The sequence below is a fragment of the Phascolarctos cinereus genome, unplaced genomic scaffold, assembly GCF_003287225.1.
Source record: "Phascolarctos cinereus isolate Bilbo 61053 unplaced genomic scaffold, phaCin_HiC Scaffold_726;HRSCAF=1367, whole genome shotgun sequence".
In the NCBI taxonomy this organism is placed as follows: domain Eukaryota; kingdom Metazoa; phylum Chordata; class Mammalia; order Diprotodontia; family Phascolarctidae; genus Phascolarctos; species Phascolarctos cinereus.
Window position 1 is genome coordinate 234074829 of NW_027556098.1, and position 27609 is coordinate 234102437.

The 27609-nt window shown below is 37.4% G+C and overlaps 1 protein-coding gene across 1 annotated transcript in view; it reads right to left on the minus strand.

Annotated features, from left to right (window-relative positions):
• Positions 1 to 25250, minus strand: part of GALNT5 (polypeptide N-acetylgalactosaminyltransferase 5) — an 81843-nt gene extending 56593 nt beyond the window's left edge. Inside the window, exon 1 of the mRNA XM_021004964.2 lies at positions 23349 to 25250. Coding sequence (XP_020860623.1) covers positions 23349 to 24823 — 1475 coding nt within the window. The 5' untranslated portion in view covers positions 24824 to 25250. The remainder of the gene's footprint in view (positions 1 to 23348) is intronic.
• Between the last annotated feature and the right edge of the window lie 2359 nt (positions 25251 to 27609).

Genomic DNA, 27609 nt, shown 5'->3' on the forward strand with positions numbered 1-27609 from the left:
ATTCAGGTTATTACATAGTTCATTGGATGAAATTCTTGATATCCCCTTGGCAAAGTATGACCTATTTTGAGCTAAGAATGGTCAGTTTGTTCTAAGGCCCAGAGGGCTTAAGAGAATGGATTTCAAAACTTACTGGCTTTCAGACTACTTTTGCACTTGAATCATAGACTTCTGGAGTTGAAATTATTTTAAAAATCATCTAGTTCAATTCTTTCATTTCACAGACAAGGACCTGAGGCCCAGGGAATCTTAGCACATGGCTACAAGCCCCTGGGATTATTCAAGCGGTTTATTCTGCTTGCTGACATTGGCCGTTTATGGTTGCTTCTTCAGTGTCATGGTAATGCAAATCATTGGCAGAGTTTCTGGTGGATATAAGATATATGTCCAGCATTTCTTTTTCTTACTTGTTAGAAAAGGAACCAGACTAATTGTAAATTACTTCTAGGTATTATTGTTTCCTTGAAGGTGGGGACAATAATTTCTTATTCTATAAATTTGGGATTCTTACCCTTTTTGTGTGCATTATGGACCCCTTTGTGAGTCTAGTGAGGCTATGATCCCTCCTTAGAATCATATTTGTAAATGCATGAAGTAAAAAACATAGGATTACAAAGAAAGCTATTTATATTAAAATGTAACTATCAAAATTTTTTTTAAAAGTTCACAGATCCCAGGTTAAGAACCCCTGCTGTAAACTTATAGCATATAATATTGTAGCACATAGTCATATTAAAAATGTTTGTAGATAATAAATGCACTTTATTCTCCTAGTGTCTAGACAACTGTGGTTTGTGAACTGGTGGGGTAAAAACATTCATTCACACATTAATTCATTGCCATTCATGCGTTAATTCAACAAATATTTATTGAATGTTTGAATGTATAAGGTACCGTGCTAGGCCTAAAGATGAAATCAATTGCATTTTTGTGGAAATAGGATAAGATATTTGCTGCCAAAAGTAACATGATTTCCCTCTTAATAGACCTACTATAACTGGACGAGCTGACCCTCTCAATAGTGGTTCCTGAATCGAAAATGATCAAACCCTCATCATTTATCAAAAGACTTTGAAAGCCACACTTCCAGCCCTCCTGGCTTGCCTATGCTGAATGCTAGGCAAGTAATAGCATTTGAATTTCGCCTATCAAATAAAGACGGCTTAAAAATCAGTAGATTTGAGAGAATGATAACATTTTCTCTCACTTCCATGAATTTTTCATTTTATTCTGTAACAGTCAAAATGTGATGTCTGGGTCAGGTCTCTGTCTTCACTTGCTTGAACAAAAGGTCGATGGGAAGATTTTCTCAACTGCTATTTGCAATTCAACTATGGCCTTGATGTAGGGCCTTAAGGGGACCTTCATTCCCAAAGCTCTAGTATCTTCAAGTGAATCTTGGTAGGAGAAAAGAATGTCTTACTGAAGAACTCTACCCAGAATTAAATTCTTTTCTCCAAGACCTTAGAATTATTGGGACTTTCTTCCCCTGCCATTGATAAGAAGAAGGTATAGTTCAATAAAAGAATTTCTTTTATTCTCTTTCACACCATTTGTCTGAACCATACAGCTACTAATTTAGAAAAGTTCAGCCATAACTGAATCCCCAAATTCACTGATCCATCTTTCATAGAAAATAACTCATTAAGAATCGACCAGTGCTATCCGGTTTTAGAAACACTAGCTACCTGCATCAACTTACAGAGTCTCAGTAATGGTCTACAAAGTGCCTGGCAACAGACTAAAATTGGGGGAAGAGATGGCACAATACCACCTTACATTACTAAAGCAGCTTCTGTTTTTAAACCTCTACCATTTTGCTCATTTGATCTTTACAATAACCCAGTGAGATAGAGCAATTATCATCATCCCCATGATGAAGAAACTCTGGCTGTAGCAGACACACACTACTGAACTGAAGAGGTTCTAATCTGGACTTCTGAATTTACTGAAGTTACTACTAGCTGTATGATCCAAGTCACATTAACCTGTCTGAGCATTAATTTTCTTATCTGTAAAATTAAGTCAATAATACACCGCCTACCTTATGAAGTTATAGAGAAAGTACATGCTGACTTTAAAGTCAGTTAGGTAAATGTGTTTAAAGTGTTACGTAAATGTGAATTATTATAATTAATTGGATAGTTCAAAGTCATGCAGTTAGTAATTGACAGAGGCTGAACTAAAACCCATATACTTTGCCTATTAGTAAAATACATTTTTATATATCATACAATGCATATTCTGTACCAAACATACTTACTTTTGCTGATATTTGTCCTTTAACCACAATTACAAGCTTTTTTGGGGGGAAGTGGGAGGAGAGAATTTAATGTGAAGGGTATGGAGTCAGAGTATCTGGGTTAAAATTCTTGGTCTGGTACTTACTGCTTCTGTGATCTTGGGTAAGTCCTTTATCCTCTCTGACCCTCAATTTCCTCATTTGTAAAATGGAGTGGGAATAATTATCTTTAATGTCCCTTCTAACTCATGCCAATGCTTACCTCTGTAGGCTGGAATCCAAAAGTGTAAATATTTCCATGAAATTATGCTTCTTCTTAGTTATGATATTTATATATCATATATGTTTTTGATCTTTCCATAAGGAAGAACTACTTTTCTTTTTCTCAGAGCTAGTACTGACTGTGAAAGCAAGAGAATGTTGTCAGCAATATTTCCCTCTATACTGGGAATCTTGGAGAGCCAAAAAGAGCGAGATATGGCAGTTGTTTGATGTATTTTTCAGTCATTTAACCCAACCATGAGGCATATGTATACATGTACATGTATGTATATATGTATGTATACACATATATGTTTTTATGCATATGTTATGCATATACACACACATATACATCTTTTAGGGGTGAATAAGGACATTTATCAACATGTACAATGCCCTCTAATCCAACCTAACAAATATTTCAGCGCCTATTGTTTATGTGACTATACACACACACACACACACACACATATACACATACACACATACATATATACATCTATACGTGTGTGTCTGTGGCTACATAGACAAAAGAAACATAGTTCCTCTACTCAAAGAAATAGAAGAGGGATAATACATATAAAGAAACGAATATATACATGATCATTTGAGTGGGGGAGAGAAATAAACAACTAGGAAAATCAGAAAAAAACTTTCTCTAAGTGACAGAGGTTATTAATCTGAGATCTGTGAACTTTTTGTGTACTTTGATAATTGTGTTTCAATATAATTGGTTTCCTTAGCAATTCTATGTTTTTAATGTATATCTTTAAAAATGTTATTCGGAGGAATCCATAAACTTCACTAAACTAGCAAAGGGATCCATGACACATAAATGTTAAGAAGCATTGGTACATGGGCTAAGTCTTGAGGAAAGCTAGGGGATTCTAAGAGGTGAGGAGGGAAGGCATTCTAGGCATGGGGAAAAGCTCGTGCAATGGTTTCCTATAGCATGGAAACTAGGTATGGAATGCTGAGTTTCTGTTACAGCAATTGGAACAGTTTGACTTGAATATAGAGCATGTAAAGTTGAGTAATATAAAATAATTTATAATCTCTTATTTCATTTTTGTATGAACCTATATAATCATTTAATTTTTTTCCTTTGTGCTCTTATCTATTTATACATGTCAATGGAAGATAAAATAAGTGATTAAAACATCTACTTATTTTCTTGGACATGGTAGGAAGATTTGCTGTGCTGTGGCAACTGAGCCTGGAATTGCCATTCCCTATAGCAAGGAAGCACAATTAGCAAATCTCTAACTTGAAGAAGTTAGCGATAAAACTAGGTAGAAGGAAATAGGCAGAGAAGGGTTAAGGAGGGAGAGACTTGGCAGATTTTAAGGCAGCCTTAGGCAGAGGTTAAAGCTAACTCTGCTCTTCATTAGGCAGTGTGGGGCTTTTGAGCAGTGTCTTCTCATCCCAAACTCTACACAGCTATATCCCATATCTACCTCCCAATAGTTCTTCACAGCTCAGAATGTCACCAGGAGTTGAGAAGAAGAATAGGCGTGGAAGGAATGAGAAAGATGCAGGGAAGAGGTGAAGAAAGGGTCTAGAAAGGGTCTCACACTTTTAAAGTTTATTGCCTTTAAGAATAAGGACTATACAGTCCTTTCCTGTTCTAAGAAATTGATACTCATATAATGTCACAGAGGGAATAATTTTTAAAAGATTTTGTCAGTATGGAAGAGAAGGAAAAATAATTAGACTTTTAGATTATACATATTGTATGTTGTATTAATGGAATTTTATCTTGTCTACAAGTCTTAGCAAATCAAAATGTATTTGCATTTTATAATTATGCTTGAATTTCTTGCTTTTAGCAGTTTATACCAGGATTCCAGGCTCTAGTCACTGTTGGTAAGATCCATATCTCTAAGGCCTCAACAAAGCTTTCCTGGACTACTGCAAAAGCCTCCTAATTAATTTTTCTGCCTCCACGCTGCTTGATGAGTTTCTGTACAGAGTTTTCTGATCTTTCTTTATATCTACCTTTGTATTATACATAATACGTGTGTACATACATATATGTATATTTTACTGAAGTGAAGTCATTGGTTAAGCAAACTCCTGGTGAGGCCACTGTTCCTGCCCTCCCTTGTTCTTCAACTTGTAGTTTTATTATATTGGAGACCAAGAAGTCTAGAGACTTGCCCAAAGTCACACAGATAGTATGTCTATCAGAGGCAAGGCTTCAACTCTGGTCTTCTTGGTTCTAAGGTGAGCTCTTTATAAGGCAGTCAACAAGCATTTCTTAAGTTATTGCAATGTGTCAGGCACTAAGTGCTAAGTGCCAGGGATGCAAAGAAAATCCAAAACACAGTTCCTGACCACAGGGAGCTCACATTCTAATGAGGTAGAGAACATGTGAATAACTAGATACATACAAGATGTATATGGTATAAACGAAAGGTACCTCAAAGGAAAGCAAAAGTGGTTGTGGGGGGGAGGGAGATAAAGGGGGACCTCAGTTTCTTCATCTACAAATAATAGTTAGCCATGAACATAGCCAACCTTTTAATCCTCATAGCAACCTTAAGAGGTAGGTACTATTATTATCTCTATTTTACAGAGGAAGAAACTGAGTACAAGTGTGGTTAAGTGACTTGCCCAGAGTGACCCAGGAAGCAAGAATGTGAGAAAGAATTTGAACTTAGCTCTTCCTGACTCCAAGTCCAGCACCCTATCTTTCCATTAGGCTAACTAGCTGCCTGTATAAAATGAGAGTTTGGGTGACCATCAAGCTCCCTTCCAGCTCTAAATTCATTATCCTATCATGCTATCTTTCACCTTTTCCTCCTTATGTTCTCCCTGTCCTCCAGTTCTGTGGTAGTAGTGGGCTGCATAAGGTTATCTAATCAACATTATGTAGCATATTGAGCATTTTTTCATTCATTCCTTCATTCATTTTTTCTTTCATTCATTCACTTGCTAGTCTTTGGTAGCATAATGGAGCCTAGATGGAAAGATTCTGATCTCTTATCTTTCCTCTCCATCAGAGAGAGAAAGAAAGTTGTAGACAGACCCTGTAAGTAGCCAGAGGAGAAACTCAGCCTCAGCTAAAGGGATTTTAAGAGTCTCACTGAATTTCAATAACAAATTGAACAAAAAATGTTTTAAGCATCAACTATGTAAAGTGAAATTGGTGTTAGCTATAGTTCCTCTTAGACCAGTGACCTTTTGTAAAACAGAAATCCTTTTGTAATCTCTTAGGGCAGGGGCACTCAACACTGTCAAAGAGCAGGATGCTGGACTGGGGCTGTTCATTTACTTGATACAGATATAGGATCAGTGTCTAGGACTTTTTTGTAGCTGAGGGTAGGGGCATAGGAAAGTGGGCTCCAATGTGGCATAATGAGGTTCTGTGGATGACATGTCCCTGGCTGGATACCTTTTATTAGAGCAGTGAATTCTTCAGAGGAGAGTTATAATAGATGAAGGAACCCCTTGACTACCTTTATTAGCTCTAAGATCACCAGAGTAAATGGTGAATCCTCTAATGCCAAGAGAGGACAGTTGAGGAAACATCACTTGAAAAGCAGGAGAGAGAGAATGGCAGTGATGGATATAAACAGATCACAGTGGAGAACAACTGCTCCCTACAGGCTGCTGTCAAGCAAGCAGACTTCTTCACTGCCTGTATCCTTAGGGCAGCAATATGGTGGACTATCCATGCCTGACTTACAGAGGACCATAGTATGAGAGGCATAGTAGTGTTGGGACTATAAGAGACATTGGGGAATATTTGCTGTGGTATCTTGTGAGACAGTCCTGAATTAGCAGAGAGAGTACCAGATTTAGTGGCAGAATACCAGGGTTCAAAAGCTCTGCTGTTTACTCCATTTTGGGGGCTTGGGCAAATTACTCCCCTATCCTCACACCCCAGCTTCCTCTTGGATAAAAGGAGGGTACTGAACTTGATGAATGCTAAGGTCTTTCTGAGTACTAAATCTATGGTCCAGTGGAAAGATTCTTAGTTCTGGGGTCTAAAGACCCTGGGTTCTATTCTAATTTCAACTATGCTATTTATTGTTGTGTGATGTTAGGAAAGTCACAACTTCCTTGGGTCTCAGTTTCCTTTCTGTAAGATGAAGGATTTGGACTAGACGACTTCTTAAGGTTCTCTCTAGTCTAAATCTATGATATCATTAACTATTATTTGTTGAAAGATGATGTTCACAGTTTTTTCTCTCTTTTTAATAAAACCTCCTTTTGACACATTAGGGGGAGTGTTCTTATAAGTGGGAGTAAGTGCCAACCTCCTTGCCTATCCAGTCTAGGCAGATTTCTCCATTAGGGTCCCTGGCTTCCGAATGGGAGCTCAAAGCAAGAGAAATTTGACATTCTCATAAACTAAGTCAATCAGCCGTCAGCAAACTTTTATTAAATATCTACTGCATGCCAGGAACCATGCCATATGCTGGGAATACAAAGGAAGGCAAAAGACAGTTCTTCCTTCAAGCAGCCGAAAACATAATGGGAGAGACAACAGGCAAACAACTATGTACAAACAAGATAGATATAGGAAAAATAAGAGATCATCTCAGAGGGAGGGCACTAAGATTAAGGAGGACTGGGAAAGACTTCTTGTAGAAGGTGGGGCTTTAGCTGAGGTTTGGCTTGAAAGGAGCCAGGGAAGCCCGAGATACAGAGGAGGAGGAACAGATTTCTAAGAATGAGGAACAGATTTCCAGGAATGAGGAACAGCTAGTGAAAATGCTCTGAGTTGGAAGACAGGAGTGTCATGTGGGAGGAATTTCAAGGAGGCCAGTGTCACTAAACAGTAGAGCATGCAGAGGGGAATAAAATGTAAGATGACTGAAAAGGGAGAAAAGAGTCCGTATATGAAGGGCTTGACAAGCCAGAGCATTTTATATTTGATCCTGGAGGTAATAGGAAGCTACTGGAGTTTATTGGATAAGGGGTCACATGGTCAGACCTGCTCCTTAGGTTGATCGCTTTGACAGCAGAGTGGTGGATGCAGTGGGGAGAGACTCAAGGCAGGCAGACCCACCAGCAGACTATGGCAATAGTCTAGATGCGAGGTGATGAGTTGCTGTACCAGGGTGGTGGAAGTGTCAGAGGAGGGAAATAAGCCAACTCCTTCAAACCAGAAGCATCTGGGACATTAGGGTTAACCTTGAATTTGGCTTCTGTGTTCTCACCACAGTAATTTGACCTTCTGGGACTTGTGCAAAATACTCAGCAATTGAAAACTTTTTCTGAAACAATTCAAATTGGTTTCTCATTGGAGATTAGTATCATTTGGACATTTTTCAAAGTTGCTAATGAAAACCTCACTTTGGCTTCATAAGGAAGAACCAATTATTGCTGTACAGTAGCACAGTCCTCTCTGGCCTACATCTGAAGTTCTGGGCAGAAAGAGTCCTGAGAATGAGCTTAATTGGTTCACTGAGTGGCTTGCCAGAGTTCTTAAACCTTCAGAGCATCAATTTAAGTAATCCTGTTGTGTGATGGCACATGGAAGTGGTAGGAAAGGCATGTGTAATTTTAAAACCTAAACTCTGGCAACAAACATTTATTTAAACCTACTTCCACTAAATGCAAACCTAAGAAAGCACACTCTTAAAATAGGGTCCTTTTCAGGATGACATCTTGACTCCAGCTGTTGGCCAAAAGAATGATTTACTTCCCCCAAAGATGGTATTTCCAAGCAAATTTGCCCTGGTTTTTAGTGGACAAGACTGCCTGTGTTTCACTTCAGCAGGGCTGCTTTTTTCCTGAATACTGAATGCAATGTCTTCCAGTAATGAAGAGAAAAAAAAAAACTATACTCAGCTTCCAAAGGAAAGATTTAGATTCAAAACATTTAGCAGATCCCCAGGAAAGAAGCAGTGTTTTTCAGCTCTAAGGGAAGACTTAGCTGTTTGCATAGGTGTCTTCCAGATTAGACTATGTATTTCTAGCACTCATCATTTAGCGCTGAATCTGGAAAATAAGAGATGCTTAAGAAATGTTTGTTGATTGACTGACTTTCACAGTGTCAATCATCTGCTTAACAACATCTGATCATTTTCCATAATCTACAAGATTAAATCTTTCCAATCATGTCACATAATTCTCCTTTCCTGTACTCTATACTTCAGCCAAATTGGATTAATGATGTCCTTCATACAGACCTTGCACTTTTTGAATCCTGTAATTTGGCTCACCTTTTTATTGTGCCTAGAATCCAATTTCTTATCTCCAATCGGTCCCCCATTCCCACCCAAACCTCATAAAAAGTCCCCTAATCCATGAAGCTGTCTTTGATCCTTGCAATCTGTAATCACCTTTCTTCCCTTGGACCTCATAAAGTACATTGTTTGAACCTATTATATACATGCATAATGTATTATTATTTTCTATTATGGTCTTTTGTACACATCTTATCCTCCTAATTGACTGTAATTTGTCTATATCAGTCAAGTTGTACAGTACTCTGCACACTGAAGGTGCTTAATTTGTTTGTTGATGTGAATTGTTTGTTTAAATTTTAAGTACAAGCTCTTCATCCTGAATTTAAAGGACCTCCATAGTCTCACCACACCCTATCTAATTTATCTCACAATAACCCAATATATGCACTTAATGAGTTATGTAATTAGAGAATAAGTAGGGGTCAACCTCAAAGTTCAAGTAGCCGAACACCCCACTAAAAATGTTTTTTTTCCCTATTTATCCTTTTCTATTTCCTTTGTCACCATTCTAGTCTAGACCCTCTCCACTTGAAACAATCTATTATTGCAGAGGTCTGCAGTAATGGGCCAACTTGGCTCCCTGCCTCCAGGCTTTCCTCATCCAAATCAATCTGCATACTCAGGAGGATTAATCCTATACAACGAATCAGAAATAATTTGTCATAGATTAGAATATTTTCTGCCTAGGAGAGAGCTATTTCCTTTAGTACTTAGGAGGGATTAAATATGATAAATTCTGCTATGATATTTTTTTGAAAGATTGAAATTTATTCTGATGTGCTTGATATATTAGGGAACAATTTGAGTGCAAAATGAATTTCATTTTTGCTTATGCTCAATTTCATCCCTGAGAAATAGGAAAAATGAAGAGAAATGCATTCAGATGAATTGAGCCCTGTACTAATTCACAAAATGTACACACCTCAAACATTTGCTAGCTACTCCACTTAACCTTGTATGTTATCCTACAAGGTTGTATTTTGTTTATTCGTTTTCAACTTTTTCATCCTAAATGGAATGAATCCTAGAGTTGTGCCTTGACATGACTGCCCTTTTGCCCCACAGCCTGACCCATGGTGATGGAGGTGGTGGTGGGACACTCAGCATAGCAGCCCAAAGCTATGGATAATTCCATTATTTATTGTAGTATTTATGTATTTCTTAACCATTTAACACACATAAAACCCTCCTACTGTTTTTGTTAGATTCTTATACTTTTTTTTTATGTGTCACTGATGAAGTTTTTGAGTTGTGCCACTAAATCCATTCCCTCCATAAGCCTTGTGAGACTTGAAAGTAAGGAAGAAGTAAATTATTACCTATAACCCATATCAATCATCCAACAAGTGCTTATTAAATGCCTACTATGTATCAGGCTCTGTGATATGTACTAAAGATACAAATACAAGGATAAAACTGTTCCTTCTCTCTAGTAATTTACAATATAACAGGAGACGTGTACACACATAAGTACACAGAAAATACATACAAAGTAAATACAAGGTAATTTGGGAGCAGGTGTATTTGTAGGGTCAGAGAATAAGGCAAGGCCTCTCACAGAAGGCGGTGCTTGAGCTGAGTTTTAAAGGGAGATCGAATTCTAAGAAGTAGGGGAGGAAGGGAGTACTTTTTCGGCGTGGGAGCACAAGTTGTTAGATTGAATACTAAACAAGAAGGCCAGCAAATAGAACAGTTTGGCTCAGCCATTGAGAGTGTGAGGGAGAGTAATGTGTAATCCAAAAAGATCTTGAATTGTGGTTAGATCTGTGCTTTACAAGCATCACTTTGGCAATTGTGTGGAAAATGGATTGGAGAGGCAAAAAACTGATGGAGGGGTGAAGGGAAATTAGGAGGCTATTGCAATTGTTCAAGTGAGAGCTAATGAAAGCTATGATATATATGAGTGAAGGAAAGGGTACAAATGTGATAGATTTTGTGGAGAATATTCAATATGGGGGTAGAGGGAGGAAGATCAAAGTATAGAGATTGACTTCAAGGTCTTGACCCTAAGTGACTAGAAAATGGTGGTACTTTCCACAGAAATAGGGAATGCAGGAAGGTGGATGGGCTTTGAGGGGAAAACTACAATGTCTGCTCTGAATATGGGTTTGAGATGCCTATGGAAATATGCAATAATCATTTGGTGATTCAGGACCAGAGCTCAGAAGAGAAACTAAAAACTAGAAGTCTTTACAATCTGCCTTTAATTTACCTTTCCAGTTCTATTTTATATGACTCCCTTTTATCTACTCTACAGTCTAGCCAAATAATCTAGACCTGAACTCATCCCCACTCTGTGTAGCCGCTCAAGCTAGTTCTGAAACTTAGCATGGATTCTCTCTGTAGCTTTACCTTTTGAAATTCTTCTTTTTCTACAAGGCTAAACTCAAATGCCAACTCCTTAATTAAGCTTTCTCTGATCCTTCCAGCCTGAAAATGATCTTTAATTCATAAGATCATAGGATTAGAGTTGCAAGGGACCTTTGAGTTTATCTGGTCCAACACTCTCATTTTGTAGATGAGAAACTGAGGCCCAGAAATGTTAAGTGACTTGCTCATGGCCATAAAGACTATAAGTAGCAGAGCCAGGATTTGAACAGACTTTATCTGACTCCTAATTCAACATTCTTTCCACTACTCTATCTCTCAACAAGCATTTATTAAATACCTACTGTGGACTAGGCATTGTGCAAAACACTAGTCTTTTTTAATGCATATTGAATCTCTCCTTTACCTCCTATAATAATGATCATAATAGTAATAGTAATAATAATAGCATTGCCTAATGCTTTAGGGTTTGCAAAGCCCTTTGCAAATATGATCTTACTTTACCCCCACAACAACCCTGAGAGGTAGCTACTACTACTACTACTACTACTAGTATTATTATTCCCATTTTATAGATGAGGAAACTGAGGCGGATAGAGGTTAAGTGATTTGCTCAGGATCACAACCAAGTAAGTATCTGAGGCAGAATTGAGATTCAGGTATTCTTGTCTCCAAGTCCAGTGTCACTAGCTGTCTCATATGCTAGCTAGATGCTATCACATTGTACCTGTAATCATACTGCATATATTCTGTGCATATTGTGTTATATTTCTGTAAATGTATCATGCTAAATATCGTGGTTGAAAAGATTAGTTTTCTTTTTAACAAAGACATATTGTCTTGTTCTCTTTTTTACCCCCAATACATTGTTCCTTGTATTATTCTTCTTTACATGCCCTGAAGACAGGTCTGTTTGTTGTTTCTTGTTTTTTATAATGGTATATATAGTATCTAACATAGTAGGTGCTTTTTAAAAATTATATTTTTTGCAGAAGGAAAGAGGGCTTAGACCAATAATTTTATCAGTGTTGGGGAAGTCCCAATGTGGATATTCTCTCCACTAAGGGAGATCAGACTCACCGGTCACTTAGAATCTTAGAAAGTGTCCTGGACCATGGAGAGATTAAGCAATTTGTTCAGTTTTATGCCTGTATCAGAGGTAGTTCTGAAATAGTGGTTTTAAATCCAAGGCCAGTCCTCTTCCCCACTGGTATAAAACTCAAATAGAAATGGATCCCTGCAGGCACAAATTAACCTTGAAAACCACAACTTAATGTTATCTATGTTGTATTATATTTTAATTTAATTTCTAAACATTTTTCAATTGCATTTTAATCTGATTTGGGCTGAACTCTGAAGTTTTTATGGGCCATTTGCAGCCCATAGACTGGGTCTTTGACTCTACTCAATAAATCAATCTGCCTCTCAGGTGCTTAATAATATTGATTTAATTGAATAGAATTCAACACATCCTTCATGAGTCGAGCTGATAGGTGTGCCATATGAACATAATTTTATATGGATTATTACATAGCTTTGGATAGAGAGCTGGGTTCAAATTCTACCTCTGATGCTGTACTGTCTGTGGGACCTTGGGCAAATTATGCAATATCTCAGTACCTTCAGGCAACACTCTCTCTCTCTCTCTCTCTCTCTCTCTCTCTCTCTCTCTCTCTCTCTCTGTGTGTGTGTGTGTGTGTGTGTGCCTCTCTCCCTCTGTGCCTCTCTCTCTCCCTTTCTATATACTATAAAATTGTATTTTTTTATTTTTAATTTATGGAATAAAACAAGCATTTCCATAGTATAGTATAATAAAAAGATGATTACATATGATACTGCAAATCAATTATGTACAACTTGCTATTCCTTTTAAATATATAATAAGGCTATCATGTAAATTTCTTTTTTCTTCTTTTTTCTTTTTTTTCTTCTCTCTCCACCCTAGAGATGGTTATTATTAGACATAAATAGGTGCACACACATACTCATACACATATATATGTAAAATTTATTCTATACACACTTCTATTTATCAGTTCTTTCTCTGAGAAATGACTGAACAAGCTGTGATATATGATTGTGATGGAATACTACTGTGCTATAAGAAATGATGAGCTCAATGATCTTAGAAAAACAGGAAAGACTTTTATGAAATAATGAAGAGCAAAATGATCAGAACCAAGAGATCATTGTATACAATAAAAGCAATATTGTTTTAAGAATGACTTTGAACAAATTAATCATTTTGACTTTTATAAATATCCAAGTTAATTATAAAGGACATATGAAGAAAGATGCTATTTGCACCCAGACAACTCTCCACAGCTTCAAGTTGTCAAGAAGATGCAGGGCTGCATTTGCAGAGGGAGTTTCTCAGGGGGAGTTTCTTACACTTATTAAGTCACATCTTCCTCCCTGCCTCTCTTCCCCAAAAAAAGAAAAAAGAAAGAAATGAACCTATCATAGATGCCAAAAGCAAAGAAGGTAACTATAGAGTAGCTGCCACAGACTAATTATTACTTTAAGCAACTCATTTTGAAGAGAAATAGAATTCACAAACAGATTCTATATCAGGGATTCTTAACCTTTTTTAAATGTTTGCTATGGATTTCTTTGTGGTCTGGTGAAACCTATGGACCCCTTCACAGAATCATGTTTTCAAATGCATAAAATAAGGGGATTGCAATGGAAAAGTTATATTCAAATATAGTTATCAAAATATTTTTTAAAAGTTCATCTACCTCAGATAAACAACTCCTATTCTTTATTATGAATCAAAATGAGGTTTCCATATGAGGTTCCATTTAAAAACAGAAGTAATGCAATTGATATGATGAAGGGATATTGTATAGTAGAAAGAACAGTGGATTTGGAATCAGAGAAATCAAGTTCAAATCCCAGCTGTACTATTTCTGTTTGGCTCTATAAAAGCACTTCATTTAGGGTAGTGGGGTGGGGAGGTCCAGGTCTCAGTTTTCTTATCCATGAAATGAAGAGGTTGGCTTAGATGATCTCTGATATCCTTCTTTCTTTAAATCCCATGATCTCATCATCCTAGAACTTCAGATATTGATTTTAAGATGAATCTAACAGGTACCACAAAGAAAACCCATTACCAGCAAAGAGGGCAGCTCATGAGACAGAGCTATAAAAATAGATCTCATAAAGTATGGTGAAGCATACACACACACACACACACACACACACACACACACACACACACACAGAGTTGTAAAATGCTTAGCACAGTACCTGGAACATACTAAACTCTATAGAAATGTTGTTGTCCAGTGATTCAGTCACATTTGACTCTTTGTGACCCTGTGGACCCTGCTATTCATGGGGTTTTCTTGTTAAAGATAAAGATAAAGTGGTTTGCCATTCCTGCTGCAGTGGATTAAGGCAAACATAGGTTAAGTGACTTGTCTAGGTCCACGCTAGTAAGCGTAATTCAAAGGTCAAGATTTGAAGGTCAGATCTGAATTCAGAGCTTCCTTGCTTCAGGCCCATTGCTCTGTCCACTGAGCCATTTACCTGCCCCTATAAGGGTTAGCTATTATTGTTATTGTCATTATTATATATAATTATCATATAAAGGTTATATAACAATATCATATATCATAATAATTATATAATATATTATATATAATATATATATCATTATATAGTGATTATATTAAGGGTCACTACTCACGTGTAAGAACCAGAGTCATACAGAAGTATGCAACCACTCTAGGTCTTAGTTTATAAAATATATTTATAAAATAATATAATAATATATAATAAAATAATACACAATAATATTATATATTATATATACTATATTTATATATACTATATAAAATGAATTTATAAAATGAAAGGTTTTAGCTCAAGTTGCCTCCTGACTTTCTGATTCATGCTATGCTTCTCCCCATTTCTTTGGCAATTCTTTGATTATCCATTTGCCACCACTTGAAATGCCTTACCCATTCCACTGTCTCCCCAAATCCAAACCATTCTGTAAGGCCCATACATCTAGACCCATTTCCCAGAACAAGCCTACAAACCTTTACTGATTGTTATCTTTTCCAAACCAGTCCTAGCACTTGCTACCTATATCATGAGGGGAACAAGGGCTTTGTCAGCACAGCCCTCCAAATTCTGCTTTGCTACTCAATTGAATTATTAAAGCACAAGAAAATAGAGTGTCTTGTGTTGTTCTCTAATTGTTTTATCTGAGTAAGTCTTTTCCTAAATATATTGGAATTTCCTTCAGGCAAGGACTGGTACCCACATTTTTTTTTTTGCTTTTTGGTGAGGCAATCAAGGTTGTGACTTGCCTAGGGTCACACAGCTAGTAAGTGTCACATGTCTGAGGCCGGATTTGAACTCAGGTCCTCCTGACTCCAGGGCTGGTGCTCTATCCACTGTGCCACCTAGCTGCCCTGCATATTCTTCTTAATTGTGCAGTAGGCAAAGTTGTCCTTTGCACTCTTTCGTCAATCCTATCCTCTTTCTAGATACCTTTGCCTAACCTTCACTTACTCCTGGGGTCTATGTTTCTTTCAGCTAGTTGTCAACAAACTGTTGATTGACCTTCCCAATGGCCAATTAATTTTGCTAAGGCTCTGTGGAGAAGACCAAAGCCTTCTAGCTCCAATGAAGTGATTACTAATCTATTTTCAATACCATGACAAGTTGGGTGAGGAAATAAGTGCACGTCATCTGGGATTAGGGATAAGGATTAGACTTTTGATTTTATCTGTATAGGGAACTCCCAGGTGAGGAAACTCTACCAACACAGGTTGGCATCTTCTCTGAAACTCACAATCTTAAGGAGTTACCTAGAGCACCGAGAGATTAAGTGCTTTTGCCAGGATCACACTGCCTGCATGCATCCTTTGTTATGGTATTTATTATTCAGAGGCTGACATTTATTGATTGATTGATTGATTGATTGATTATACAGAGACTTGAACCCAAACTTCAAGACTATTTCTCTATCCACTATGCCATGTTGCTTCTTGACTATTTAAGATAATTAAAAGAATGATTTGCCCCTTCCTTATGTAGAGAGATGCCAGGGACTGGAAATGCTTTGGTGATCTTGGCACAAAGCAACCTGTAGAACATTTCCTCCATTCTTTCACCCTTGAAAACTTTTGTCTCATTCCTACAAGAGGAATGGAAAATCATATGGGCAGGATGCTGTAGGGCTGTCTTGCCTAATGGTATGCTTATATTTAACCAAAGCCTCTTATGTAAAGGAGGGTGCTTCACCACACATTGTGACTCATCTTCTTAAACAATCATCTTTATTTCCTCTTAAATTTGGAGGTACCATCCACTGGATAGAAGAAATTTTGACTGCAAGTGTCCAGAGTAGTAATTTTTACCTTCTCTAGACTATGTTTTACTATCTGGCAGAAGTCTCTGAAACCAGAGGACACTTGGGAAACCCTATGAGCATGATGACCTAAATGAATGCCTTTTGGCCTTTACATGATTTGAAAGTCAGTGTCTCCAGTTAACTTCACACCCAAATTATGCCCTTTTCCTGCTGCTTTAGTTAAAGTGAGTAGTCTTAAACTTTAAAAACAAGTTTACTAAAAGTATGGATTTTGGTTTGTGTTTTGTGTTACTAGTCCAGGGCTGAAATTGGATCATATGATCATAGACCTAGATCTGGAAGGGACATTTAGTCTAAACCTTTCATTTCAGTTGAGGTGACTGCGGCTGACTGGAGTACAGTGCTCTGTTCAGAGGCATACATAATGTAACAGAACTAGAGTTAAGTAACTTGCCCAATATAGTCAGTAGCAGATGCAAGATTTGAACTCAGATTCTTTGAGGACAGAGTCAGTGCTCTTTTTCATGTACCACATAAATCAGAAAGCAGCTCATAGGATTTCAGTTTGGAACCACTTTATGGGATGTTTTTTGGGGGTGAACCCAATGGGACTCGTAAGTGCTTCATGCTGGAATCTAGCAAAAAGGATCTTCCCCCCAAATCCTACTGAAGTTCCATAGGAAGAGATTGGCCTGAATTGTGTTTGGGAATATTTAACATGTTTAAAGATCCCTACTTGGTTGCTGCCACAGAAATGATCTTTAACACCAATGTTGTCAAGGTGATGCACCCAGGTTGCAAATTATCAAACACATTGATCTAAAAAGAATAAAAATTGTAAGTGACCCCCCAAAGACAAGTGGAAAAGTACATCAGTGGACTGCAACATGTTAACAATGACTCATGCATACATAACAGTATCAAGGCATCATCAAATCTATGTATCACAGGCAAAGGAAGTGGGTTGGCCATGTTTTGGTGGTGAGACCATGTTTTTGGGTGAGAGATAATACAAGTGGATAGTCTAAGAGTGGCACTGGTACAGGAAGGCCTCTTCCATAGAGGATTTCTCCTCCTCTGTACAGAATGTATGATAGGCCATGGACAAGAATTGCACAAGATGAGAAGGCATGAAAGGGTTATGACATATTAGTGGAGGCAGTGTCCACATTATTGAGATTATGGAATCATTGAAGTATTGGTGTGCACCGAAGTTAAATATATGTCTGCCAACCTCCCAGCAGTGTTGATGAAATAGTCTACAATAACATCTTAGCCACAAAGATGAATTTTCAAAAGCCTTTAGGGCTTAGGTGAACATATATAGTTTTACTGTGAGAGGAAAGAGAGCATAGGACTTAAGATGTAGATTACTAGCTCCGTGACCACGTATAAATCACTTATCCTCTCTGAACTTCAGTTTCCTCATCTGTAAAATGAGGATGATCATGCTTCCATTATTTACTGCAAAAGATTGTTGAGAGAAAAGTGTTTTTAGCATAAATAGCTATATAAATGTGAACTATATTCATTATTATTTTCATATTGCATGCCATAGTTCAAATTCTTGGCATTTTCCATATCTTAATTTCCAGAATTCTATGCTTTCATTCAGGGAAATGAATAATCAAAATTCAGGAGTATACTCAGACCACGTGGCACCATTTCAGCAAGGCAGTTTATTTCCTTGGAAAGAGTGTTTGGAGTTCAAAGGAACTGGATTCTTGTTCCAGTTCTGCCATTAACTATTTCTGTGACCCTTGGGAAAGTCACACAACCTTTTTGGATCTCAGTTTCATCATCACCTCTATGATATCTTATAGCTATGGCCATTAAGCTCAGATCTAGGTGAATACAGGTTATCACTGACTTGCAGCTCAACTTATGAATGACTCATACATATGAACAAGTGAATACTCAGATCCCATGGGAAGCACTCTATCGTTTCCCAAATCAGAACAGGTAGGGGAATCATCTAGAGGGACCCAATAATCTAGATGTATATAGATCCAGAGCTTTAAAATATTATTGGACCCTAGCTGTATACTCTGTTCCTTATCCCTACAAGTAGTCAGGAACCTCTGATCCTCCTCAATTACTGCCATAATTTGCATGGGGAGTAGTTCTCCTAGAGTTCATTTCCCCATAGAAACAATGTTATAGAGGATGGTTAAATGTACTTTCATACTGTTATTGTCACTCAAGGTACATTATGGGTTAAGGAGGTTTTTATGAGCTGATCTGGAAACCAAATAACCATGCATTAAGCTATTTTTATAGGAAAAAAATGTGTTATGGTCTTCTGAGAACCCACTTGCAGAGGTAATTTGCAACCTATCTATATGTGAGATATTATCTGTTTTACCTGATAAAGTTCACAGAGTTATTTTTCCTATCCTACCCAAACATTGCTTTGGTAATCTGTAATCTGCAATAAGTGAAATTTTAAAAAAAATTCATTTAATTTGCTATAATGCTCAATTAAATGCTGAGTTAGAAAAGGGGATATTATATATTAAATAAAAATGGCTAAATATATCCTGTGACTTCAATGACCCAAAACAAGGAATAGGTTATGGCTTGAAAACAATGCCTGATTCTTGAATAAAGTTGAGTCATTGTGAGCATAAAAATGGGATAATACTTATAAATAGCTTTGCAAACCTTAAAGCACTATATACATGTTAGCTATTATTATTATTAAGTATTATTGAATACTTGTAGATTTTCTTCCCTTATAGAACCAGTAAGGTATTGAAGATGCTGAATGTGACCAGCACCAAATAACATACACACACACACACACACACTCAAAGTAGCTATATCTTAACAGATAGGAAATAACTTTTGGAATTAGCTATAACATTTAAATCATTGGTTAGTTAGATAAAAGATTAAATTTATACCAAATTACAAGGAAGAGAAAAAAAAGCTGTAGTGTGAGATTAAAATAACTCTAACTTGAATAATTTATTTTAACATACTATTGACAGATTAATAGTTTTGCAATGAAGTTTAATTGATGTATATCAGTCACCACAATGAGAAACTAAATAAATTTAGAAACTGTTTTGGTAAGAAGTGACCATTTGATCCCCCTGCAACTGGCATACAGATGGTAACCAAAGATGTCACCAGTTTGGAATACAAGTTAATTTGTAAAATCTTATGAAATAAGGCAATGGAAGCTAATGAGTATCTCATAAAAAAGCAATATATAGTAGAGGAAAAATAGGTTTACATAAAGTTTGGCATGAGACCATCCTAAGATCATTAAATGAGGAAATTGGAAGAGTAGCACATAGACAAAAAATGTAATATCTGTGGAGATTTCTATTAAGAAAACAACTTGTTTCTCCATCAAAGACAGTGGAGCTAAAGTGTTTTTATTTATAGACCCCTAATATTAACCATGAAGAGGTAAAAATGGAACTAGTTAAAATAAAGACAAGTTCAGCTGTACAAGAGCAGCTATATACAAAGGAGGTCTGTGCTGCAATTAACACATTTTTGAATGTGTTGAGGGATCGAAGTTCAAGACATATGAAAATAGGAAGAGTACCAAGTGCCTAGCATATATGATTCCTAACAAATAAAGGTAATCAAGAAAATATCAGTAACTATTGACTAATATGTCTACCTTCCCATCTCTACAAAATCATCGTTGTGATAACATACACATGTGTTGAGGGCATCTTTAATGAAGATATGAGAAGGGAACAGCCAGGTTTTGGAAAAAGATAACTCATGATAGGCCACGTCATTACAGTCGTAGAATTGGCTGAAAGGTGCAGAAAGTAGTATAGCTTACTGTGCTTAAGTTTGTTGATTATGAAAAAGCATTAGATCCAATAAAAATGCTTTAAATTCTAAGAGATTAAAAAAAAAGAGCACCAAATATCTGTAGCAATTCTTTTTGTTGTGACAAAGAACTGGAAACCAAGGGGGGTATTTCTTAATTGAGGAACGGCTGAATGAATTATGGCATGTGAATGTAATGGGTATTATGTCATAAGAAGTCATAGGAAAGGGATAATTTCAGAGAAACCTAGACAGACTATGAACTGATATAGAAGGAAATGTGCAGAACCAGGAGAACAATTTATACAATACTAACAATAATCTAAACACAAGTATCTTTGAAAGATTTAAACACTCTAATCAAAACAATGACCAAACACAATTCCAGAAGCAGGACAATGAAACGTGATACACATTTCCTGATAGAGAGGTGAATGGACACAAGATGCAGAACAAGATATATATTTTTTGACATGGCCAATAAAATGATTTTTTTTTACTTAACTATGTATATATACTTTTTTACAATAGTTTTTTTTCTTTTTCCCCTGTGGAGGGGGGAGGTAAAAATAAGAGAAAAATCAATGCTCATTAATTCAAATAGAATATAATGAAATACAGTTTTAAAAATGCTGTCTTAAAGACTCTATTAAGATGTCCTCCAAGTCTATGTTAAAATCATACATAAAAAATACCTTGACAGATGAAATAACAGAGCCATGTTCATTGTATAACTACCTGAGTATTAATATAAATAAGGATAAAACCTGAAGACCTGCTCACCAAAGGTATTTTTCATTAACACTGAACACAGTCCAAATGGAAGAGGGGCTCTCCATAGATGGTGTGGTCCTTCATATAGTCCTGTTTGCAAATTACATTATGCTAATTGTATCAAGCCCTGCCACCTTTCTGACCCTCTTAAATTATATTCATATTCACTTGAAAAATTTGGCTTAACTGATCATATGAGAAAACAGAATCTTATAAAGAAAAATAGCAAAATTCAAAAGGAAGAAATTGGGCTGACTATGTCTGGGAAATCATATAACATGCTCAAAGATCTTGAGATGTCTTCTGCCACAGAAGCCCAACTTTAACACCAATGTTCTCTGAATAATACTCCTCCTAAATAAGATTCATAGTCACTTAAAATTTTAGCTTAACTGGTGACATAGGAAAAACCAAGTGGATGAAGAATATTTATTGCTTACATTGATAGAATATATAATTATATTGACTGTCCACAGAACTGGTTCACACATATATAATCTTGGACAGATACTTGGACGAACAATGATCTGACCCACAATTTAGTTGGAAGAAGTTTGGGCTGGATTGAATCCAGGGAATTATACAGCTCTTTTAATGACTTGAAACTTTTTCCTGAAACAAAACTCTGTGTGTATGTGTGTGTATTTGTTAACACCAGTGTTCTTCTGCTGAGAGTATATGGCTGTAAATCATCAGATGCCACAATCTCTAAAGAATCAGTTTTGCAGATTACTCAAAAGATAATGATGAGTGTAAGTAGGCTGTAGCAGAGTATAAACATACAACTATACTCAAGAACCAGAATAAAAGGTGTCATTGAAGGAATATCTGATCAGCAAAGGAGGTGGGTTAGTCATGTAGCAAGAGCAATGAATAATAGATGGAAAGCCTGCATGGTCCATTAGTAGCTATTCAATGTCAAGAGACCTAAACGGAATCTCTTACCAAAAGGATTCCCTATGGAGAATTTAAAGGCAGATCTAAATAAGAAGTACACAGGGTGGAGTCATGGAAGGACTGGAACAGTAAATGGGACACTTTGATGATTCATGAAGTATCTTTGCTTTTCTGTTAGATTAAATTGTCTTTATTCTATAAGTACTTGAGGACCATGGCTAGGTTAATCAGCTTATCTTTTAATTCTCTCTAAAGTTAATCATCCAGCAATGATTTGAATAATGAATCTCAATATGGCCTGGATTGTCTAGATCGGTGATTTCAAACTCAAATATATCTATATATAAGTATCCCTGCGGACTGCATATAGACCTAGTTTTAAAATGTATCATCATCTATGTTTTATTGTAATTTTAATATTTCACAATTGCATTTTAATCTGGTTCAGGCTGTACTTGAGAGAGTTACAAGCAACATGAAGTCCACAGGTTGTGTCTGTGACACCATCATCTAGGGTCTAGATGATGGACTGGTTATGTGTATCATGAAGATGACCAGAAGTAGATTTATGATGTTTTCATAATGTACTATCTGCTTATCAGTTAATTTAGTCGTCTGCATAGATGGAGCTATTTATTTGACATGTACTTTTAGTGTTTCCTACATTGCATGCATTCTATATATAGATGCTCACTAAATATTTTTGGACTAAGACATTTTCAAGACATTGTTTATTCTGTATAAGCCTAATCTTGATATTCTCCTTTTGCTCCTCCCTCTCCTTCACCCTATTCCAAAAAAAGTCATAGAAAAATTAAGTTTTTAGAAAGAAAAAATTATGTTACAAAAAGAATCAATTTTATGCTTTATTTGTATGCGAGGATGGCTTTATAGGTAGTCATCAAATATGATTTGATTTTTAGGGTATAGGGCATAGCAGTTATTACTGAAAAGAGAATTTATATAATGCCCGAAGGTTTACAAAGCTGTTCACTCAGAATTTGAACACAGGTCTTTTTTGACTCTACTTGCAACATTCTTTCCATTCTGCACTCCCAACTACCTTTTACCAGCCCAGTAATGCCTGAAATTCCAGAATTAGACATTTATTCCTTTGTCTTCTGCATATATCTGGGGATTGTGAAGTTAATAAAAAAGAATAGATAAAAAAATTAAGTCTGATCATTTTTCTTACATCTTAGTATGAATTGAATTTATTAGATCTCTTTTTTGATAAGGGAAAACAATATAGTATAAGTTTATTTATCCCCTGAGGTAAAGAGAGATTAAGGAATCAGTGTAGAAAAAAAAAATTAGGTGTACCTGTTCCATCATTTTGCCTGGAGTCATCCCTACTGGTGTAGAAGATGGCAAACGCTGCCAGTTTACAATGGATAAAAGTACTTTGGTCCTCTAAGCCACCACAGTGGTGTCCTCTCACCCAAGGGAAATATGCTTTGCATAAAATCCTACAAGCTAGGTTGAAGAGAAAGGAAATGGATCTTACCCAGTAGGCCTTGAATCATCAATGGCTCTGTCTAATGGGATCAAATCACTAAGGTAGACATTGAAGTTTCCTTCTTTCCATCTTCTTTGTACTTCTTTCTCCTTTCCAGGGGGAACTACTACAGGGTTTCCAAACTGGCCTGGTGCTTTGGGATTCCTTGGAGAAAGTGTCACATCAATGTTCAATACTGGATGCATTCCAAGGTCTTCAGATAAATGCATTTCGCTCGCAATTTGATTCTGTATCATGGACTGGTTCTTAATAGCTGTGCTGACTTTTGTGAACTCTGAACCTCCGGTCAGGGTTTTGTTGGTTTGGTTGGTTGGAGATACCCCTACTTTCTGTGAAGGGCCTAAAAGGAAAGCTGTCTCACTTCTGTTCTTTGGAATGTGCCTTCCTTCACTTTCATCCAGTGTCTTAGAAAAAACTATTAGATCGTCTTTGGAATTGGGCACCTCTTTAGGCTGCATTTTCATTTCCTCCTCTTTGGTTATAATCACAATGTGGCTTTCAGAGAAATTGAATTTCTTCCCAAGATCCACTTTAGCCTTATCACTCTTTGGCAGGCCTTCTACTCTTGTTTCATTTACAGATTGGGTCTTTAAGTGATCTCTGTTGGCAGCAAATTTGGGCAGGGAAGGATTCCTGTCTAATTGAACCTCATTCCCATTTATTTCTTTGGCACCAGTCTCATTTTTGTTTAATGCTATGGTTTCCCCAGATTTTGACACTGTTGGGTCAGTGTGGAATTTCCTACCTGTTTGCCCTCCAGGTGCCTCTGGTTTGGAGTCATCTGTTTTAGGGTCAGTAGTCCTTTTGGAACCCAATTTTTTTGCCCCTTCAGATGCTGCTGACATAACTGTATTCTTCTTCCATGGCACCCCCAGATTGGCTTGAGAAGGTACTTCATATGCTAATTTCACCCGGGAAATTTCTTTTGTTCCTAGGAGTGGAGTTTGCCGGGATCTGCTGGAAGCCTTTTGTTTTCTTCCCATCAGGACCGATGAGTTACTAACGTTGGAAGTATTCTCCCTGCCTCTCTTCAGCGGGGGAAGGGAAGGTGGTGGGAAGCTCTTCAAGTCTACTGGTCCCCAAACAGGGACTGGGTTTCCCTTTCCAGGAATTTGCTGCGCGGTCCATTCCTGCTGCAGTTTTTCTGCATGGTCCTCAGCCTTCAACAACGTGTTCTCTGTCTTTCTAAAGTTTTCTCTGCCCCATTTCCCTCTTTCGGATCCTTTCATGGGACGCTTGGTTTCCCTTCTGCTGCTGGGGGGCATCTTCTCTGGATCTCGCAAAACTTTGAATTCTTCTCGTCCCCTCCGGATGAGGTCTTCCTTGAGGACCCTCGTGTTAATGTCACTGAATGAGAGGCGGAGAGCTGCCATGTCAAACAGCAGCCAAATGACAGAAGCGACGAATATAAAGACCAGAGCTCTCCTGCTTCCTCGGAAAAACTTCCAGATCTTGTTCATCATCTCAGGGTTTGCCCTGAGGCTTTTGCTCGCTGCCTGGGCTGCTTACCTGGAGCTGAGTAGCAGTGGCGGCGGCGGCAGCAACAGTAGCAACAGCAGCAGGAAAAAAGAAAAAGAAAAAAAAAACCTCAGCTCCCCCCCACCCCACCCCCTCTCCCTGAAAACTCAGCAGGAACAGCAGTCCGGGTGGTGGTGGGGGCTGGGGGAAAGCTCAGCTCCTGCTGCTGCTTGTCAGTCTCTGCCTGCGTGGCATTTCACAGCAGACCATCTATGCGTCCTCAGCCTGCCCTGGTTAAACCCTGGTAAACATTGGCATTAGGCACCAGCAGAGCAGTAAATTCCAGCCCCACGGTAGCTTCCGGTATCGGTTGTCTGGTTGAACTGGTGTCCACGTTCTGACAAGCCCAGTGGAAGGTTGCGGCTCAGCTGTTTCTTCTCCCCTCCCAGTTCTCATTCTTCAAATTGTAACTCAACACCACTTCACATAAGGAAACCATTTCAATCCATTACCCAGAAAACTTTATGCCACTCTCACCTTCCAAACTGTGTAATCTTTCTTTTCTTTTCTCTTCTTTTCTCTTTTGTTCTTTCTTTCTCTCTCTTTCTCTTTCCCTTTCCTTCCTCCCTCTCTCCCTCTTTCCCTTCCTTCCTTCCTTCCTTCCTTCCTTCCTTCCTTCCTTCCTTCCTTCCTTCCTTCCTTCCTTCCTTCCTTCCTTCCTTCCTTCCTTTCTTCCTTCTTTAATCTCTCTCTCCCTCAAGTAAAAAGAGTGTGATCTAACTACATTCATATGCTTATAAACCTCCCTAGCCCTGCCCTACCCTTAACCTTTTTCTCGGGTACAATAACTGATATAACTTAGCAATCAGTTACTGTCTGCAGTGTTTCCAGTTCCTGAAGTAAAAGCATGAAAAAAAGGAATGCATTGCTTTTCAATTGTAAAAAAGAGCTAGTCATCTTTCTGAAGAACATTTCTGTGTAGGGCAGAATAATACTTTGCCTATTAGCTAATAGTTTTGTTTTGGTTTTTAGCAGACATTTACGGAGTAGCTGGGTTTTTTTTTTTTGAAAGAACAAAAATTGAGACAAACTGTGGACTACAAGATATTTTTCTTCAGATGAGGCATAACATCATATACTGTAACTATTGAACTCTCTCTTTACTGCTGAACGTCAAATGTTATTTCAGTCGTTAGACTTAACCCTGAGAGATTGTAAGAACAGCCTACAGCAAATCTGATAACAATACTCCCCAAATCTCTATCCCCATATACACTTTGCCGTCAGAGCTGATTTCCCTTTACTATTGTGCAGTGATGATGCAGCCTCTCTAACAACTGAATGGCTTTCCAGAATGTATCTAGGCACCAGACATTCTGAGAAACAGAAAAAGAGGGAGAGAATTCTTGAAGGGAGTCTATCTGCTTTCTTTAAATAATGGAGGGCTAAAATGATGTAGGGATGAAGGTGAAGGCATATTCACAAGTTCAATTGATTCTTGCCATTTCTATCTTCTGTTGAAAGACAGTGTGGTATAGTGGAAAGATTTGCTAAAATGTTAAAACTCTGGATCACAGATTCAGAGCTGAAAGGAATGTTAAAAATCATCTCGGTTTTTTACACAAGAGAAAACTGAGGCCCTGAGAAGTCATAGGATCAGTAATTTGGAGTTGGAGAGAAACTTAGAGATCCAGTCCCCTCATTTAAAAAATGAGAAAACTGAGGTCTGGTGAAGTGTCTTGTCAAAGGTCGTATAGTGCTCCTGGGCTTTTGTTGTCAGAAGGCCTACACTGGATTCCCAACCCTGCCACTTATCGGCTGTTTGACAGTGGACAAGTCACTAAATCTCTCTGGGAACCAGGTTCTTCATCTGTAAAGTGGGGGCAATAATGCACTACTTAACCTCACTGGAGAGTTATGATGAAAGGGCTTTGTAAACTATAAAGAGCTATATAACATGAATTACCAGTTACTATAGACAATGGAGAGTTGCTTTCCCATACTTCAGTAGATAACAGGCAATAAACAAATGCTTATTGAGCTTCCTATGTCCCCAGAAAAAATAAGCAGGACTTAACTGCCCTCAGAAAGCTTTACAACATGGTTGGAGAGATAAAACAATAGCTAGCATTTATGTAGTGCTTTAAGATTTTCAAGGTGTATTACAAATATCTCATTTTATCCTCACATCATTTCTGGAAGATAGATGTTTTTATTATTCCCATTTTACAGATGAGAAAACTGAAGCAGACAAAGGTTAAATGACTTCCTTGATTCACATAGCTAGTGAAGGCAGATTTGAAATCTGGTCTTTCTGACTGTGGGTCTAGTTCTCTGTGTCATTTAGCTACTCAGTTACAATCCACATAAAACAAGCGAATAGGCCATAATTTGAGGCACTTTTTTTTTTTTTGCTCAGAGTCATCCAGTGAGGTAGATATTGCCTTCACTTTTTGTTTTTACATCCATTTTGTAGATGAAGAACCTGAGGCTTTGAGGAAAAGTGACTTACCTGAGATAATTCAGCTAGAAAAATGGCCAAGCCAGGACTCAAGCATAGGTCTTCCCACATTCTGTATTACACCAAGTAAATTCTCCTCTACCACCCTATAAAAAGTGGAAGGTCTTCCTTACACTCTCTGACATTTGTGCCCTGAACACTTTACACATACTATATGCTGGTCAAAAATCTTTTGAAGACATTAATGCTTTGCCTTGAAAGGCATAAGAAAGCATCCCCAATCAGCTATTTGCAAATCATTTTGTTGAACAACTAATAGCACTCTTCACT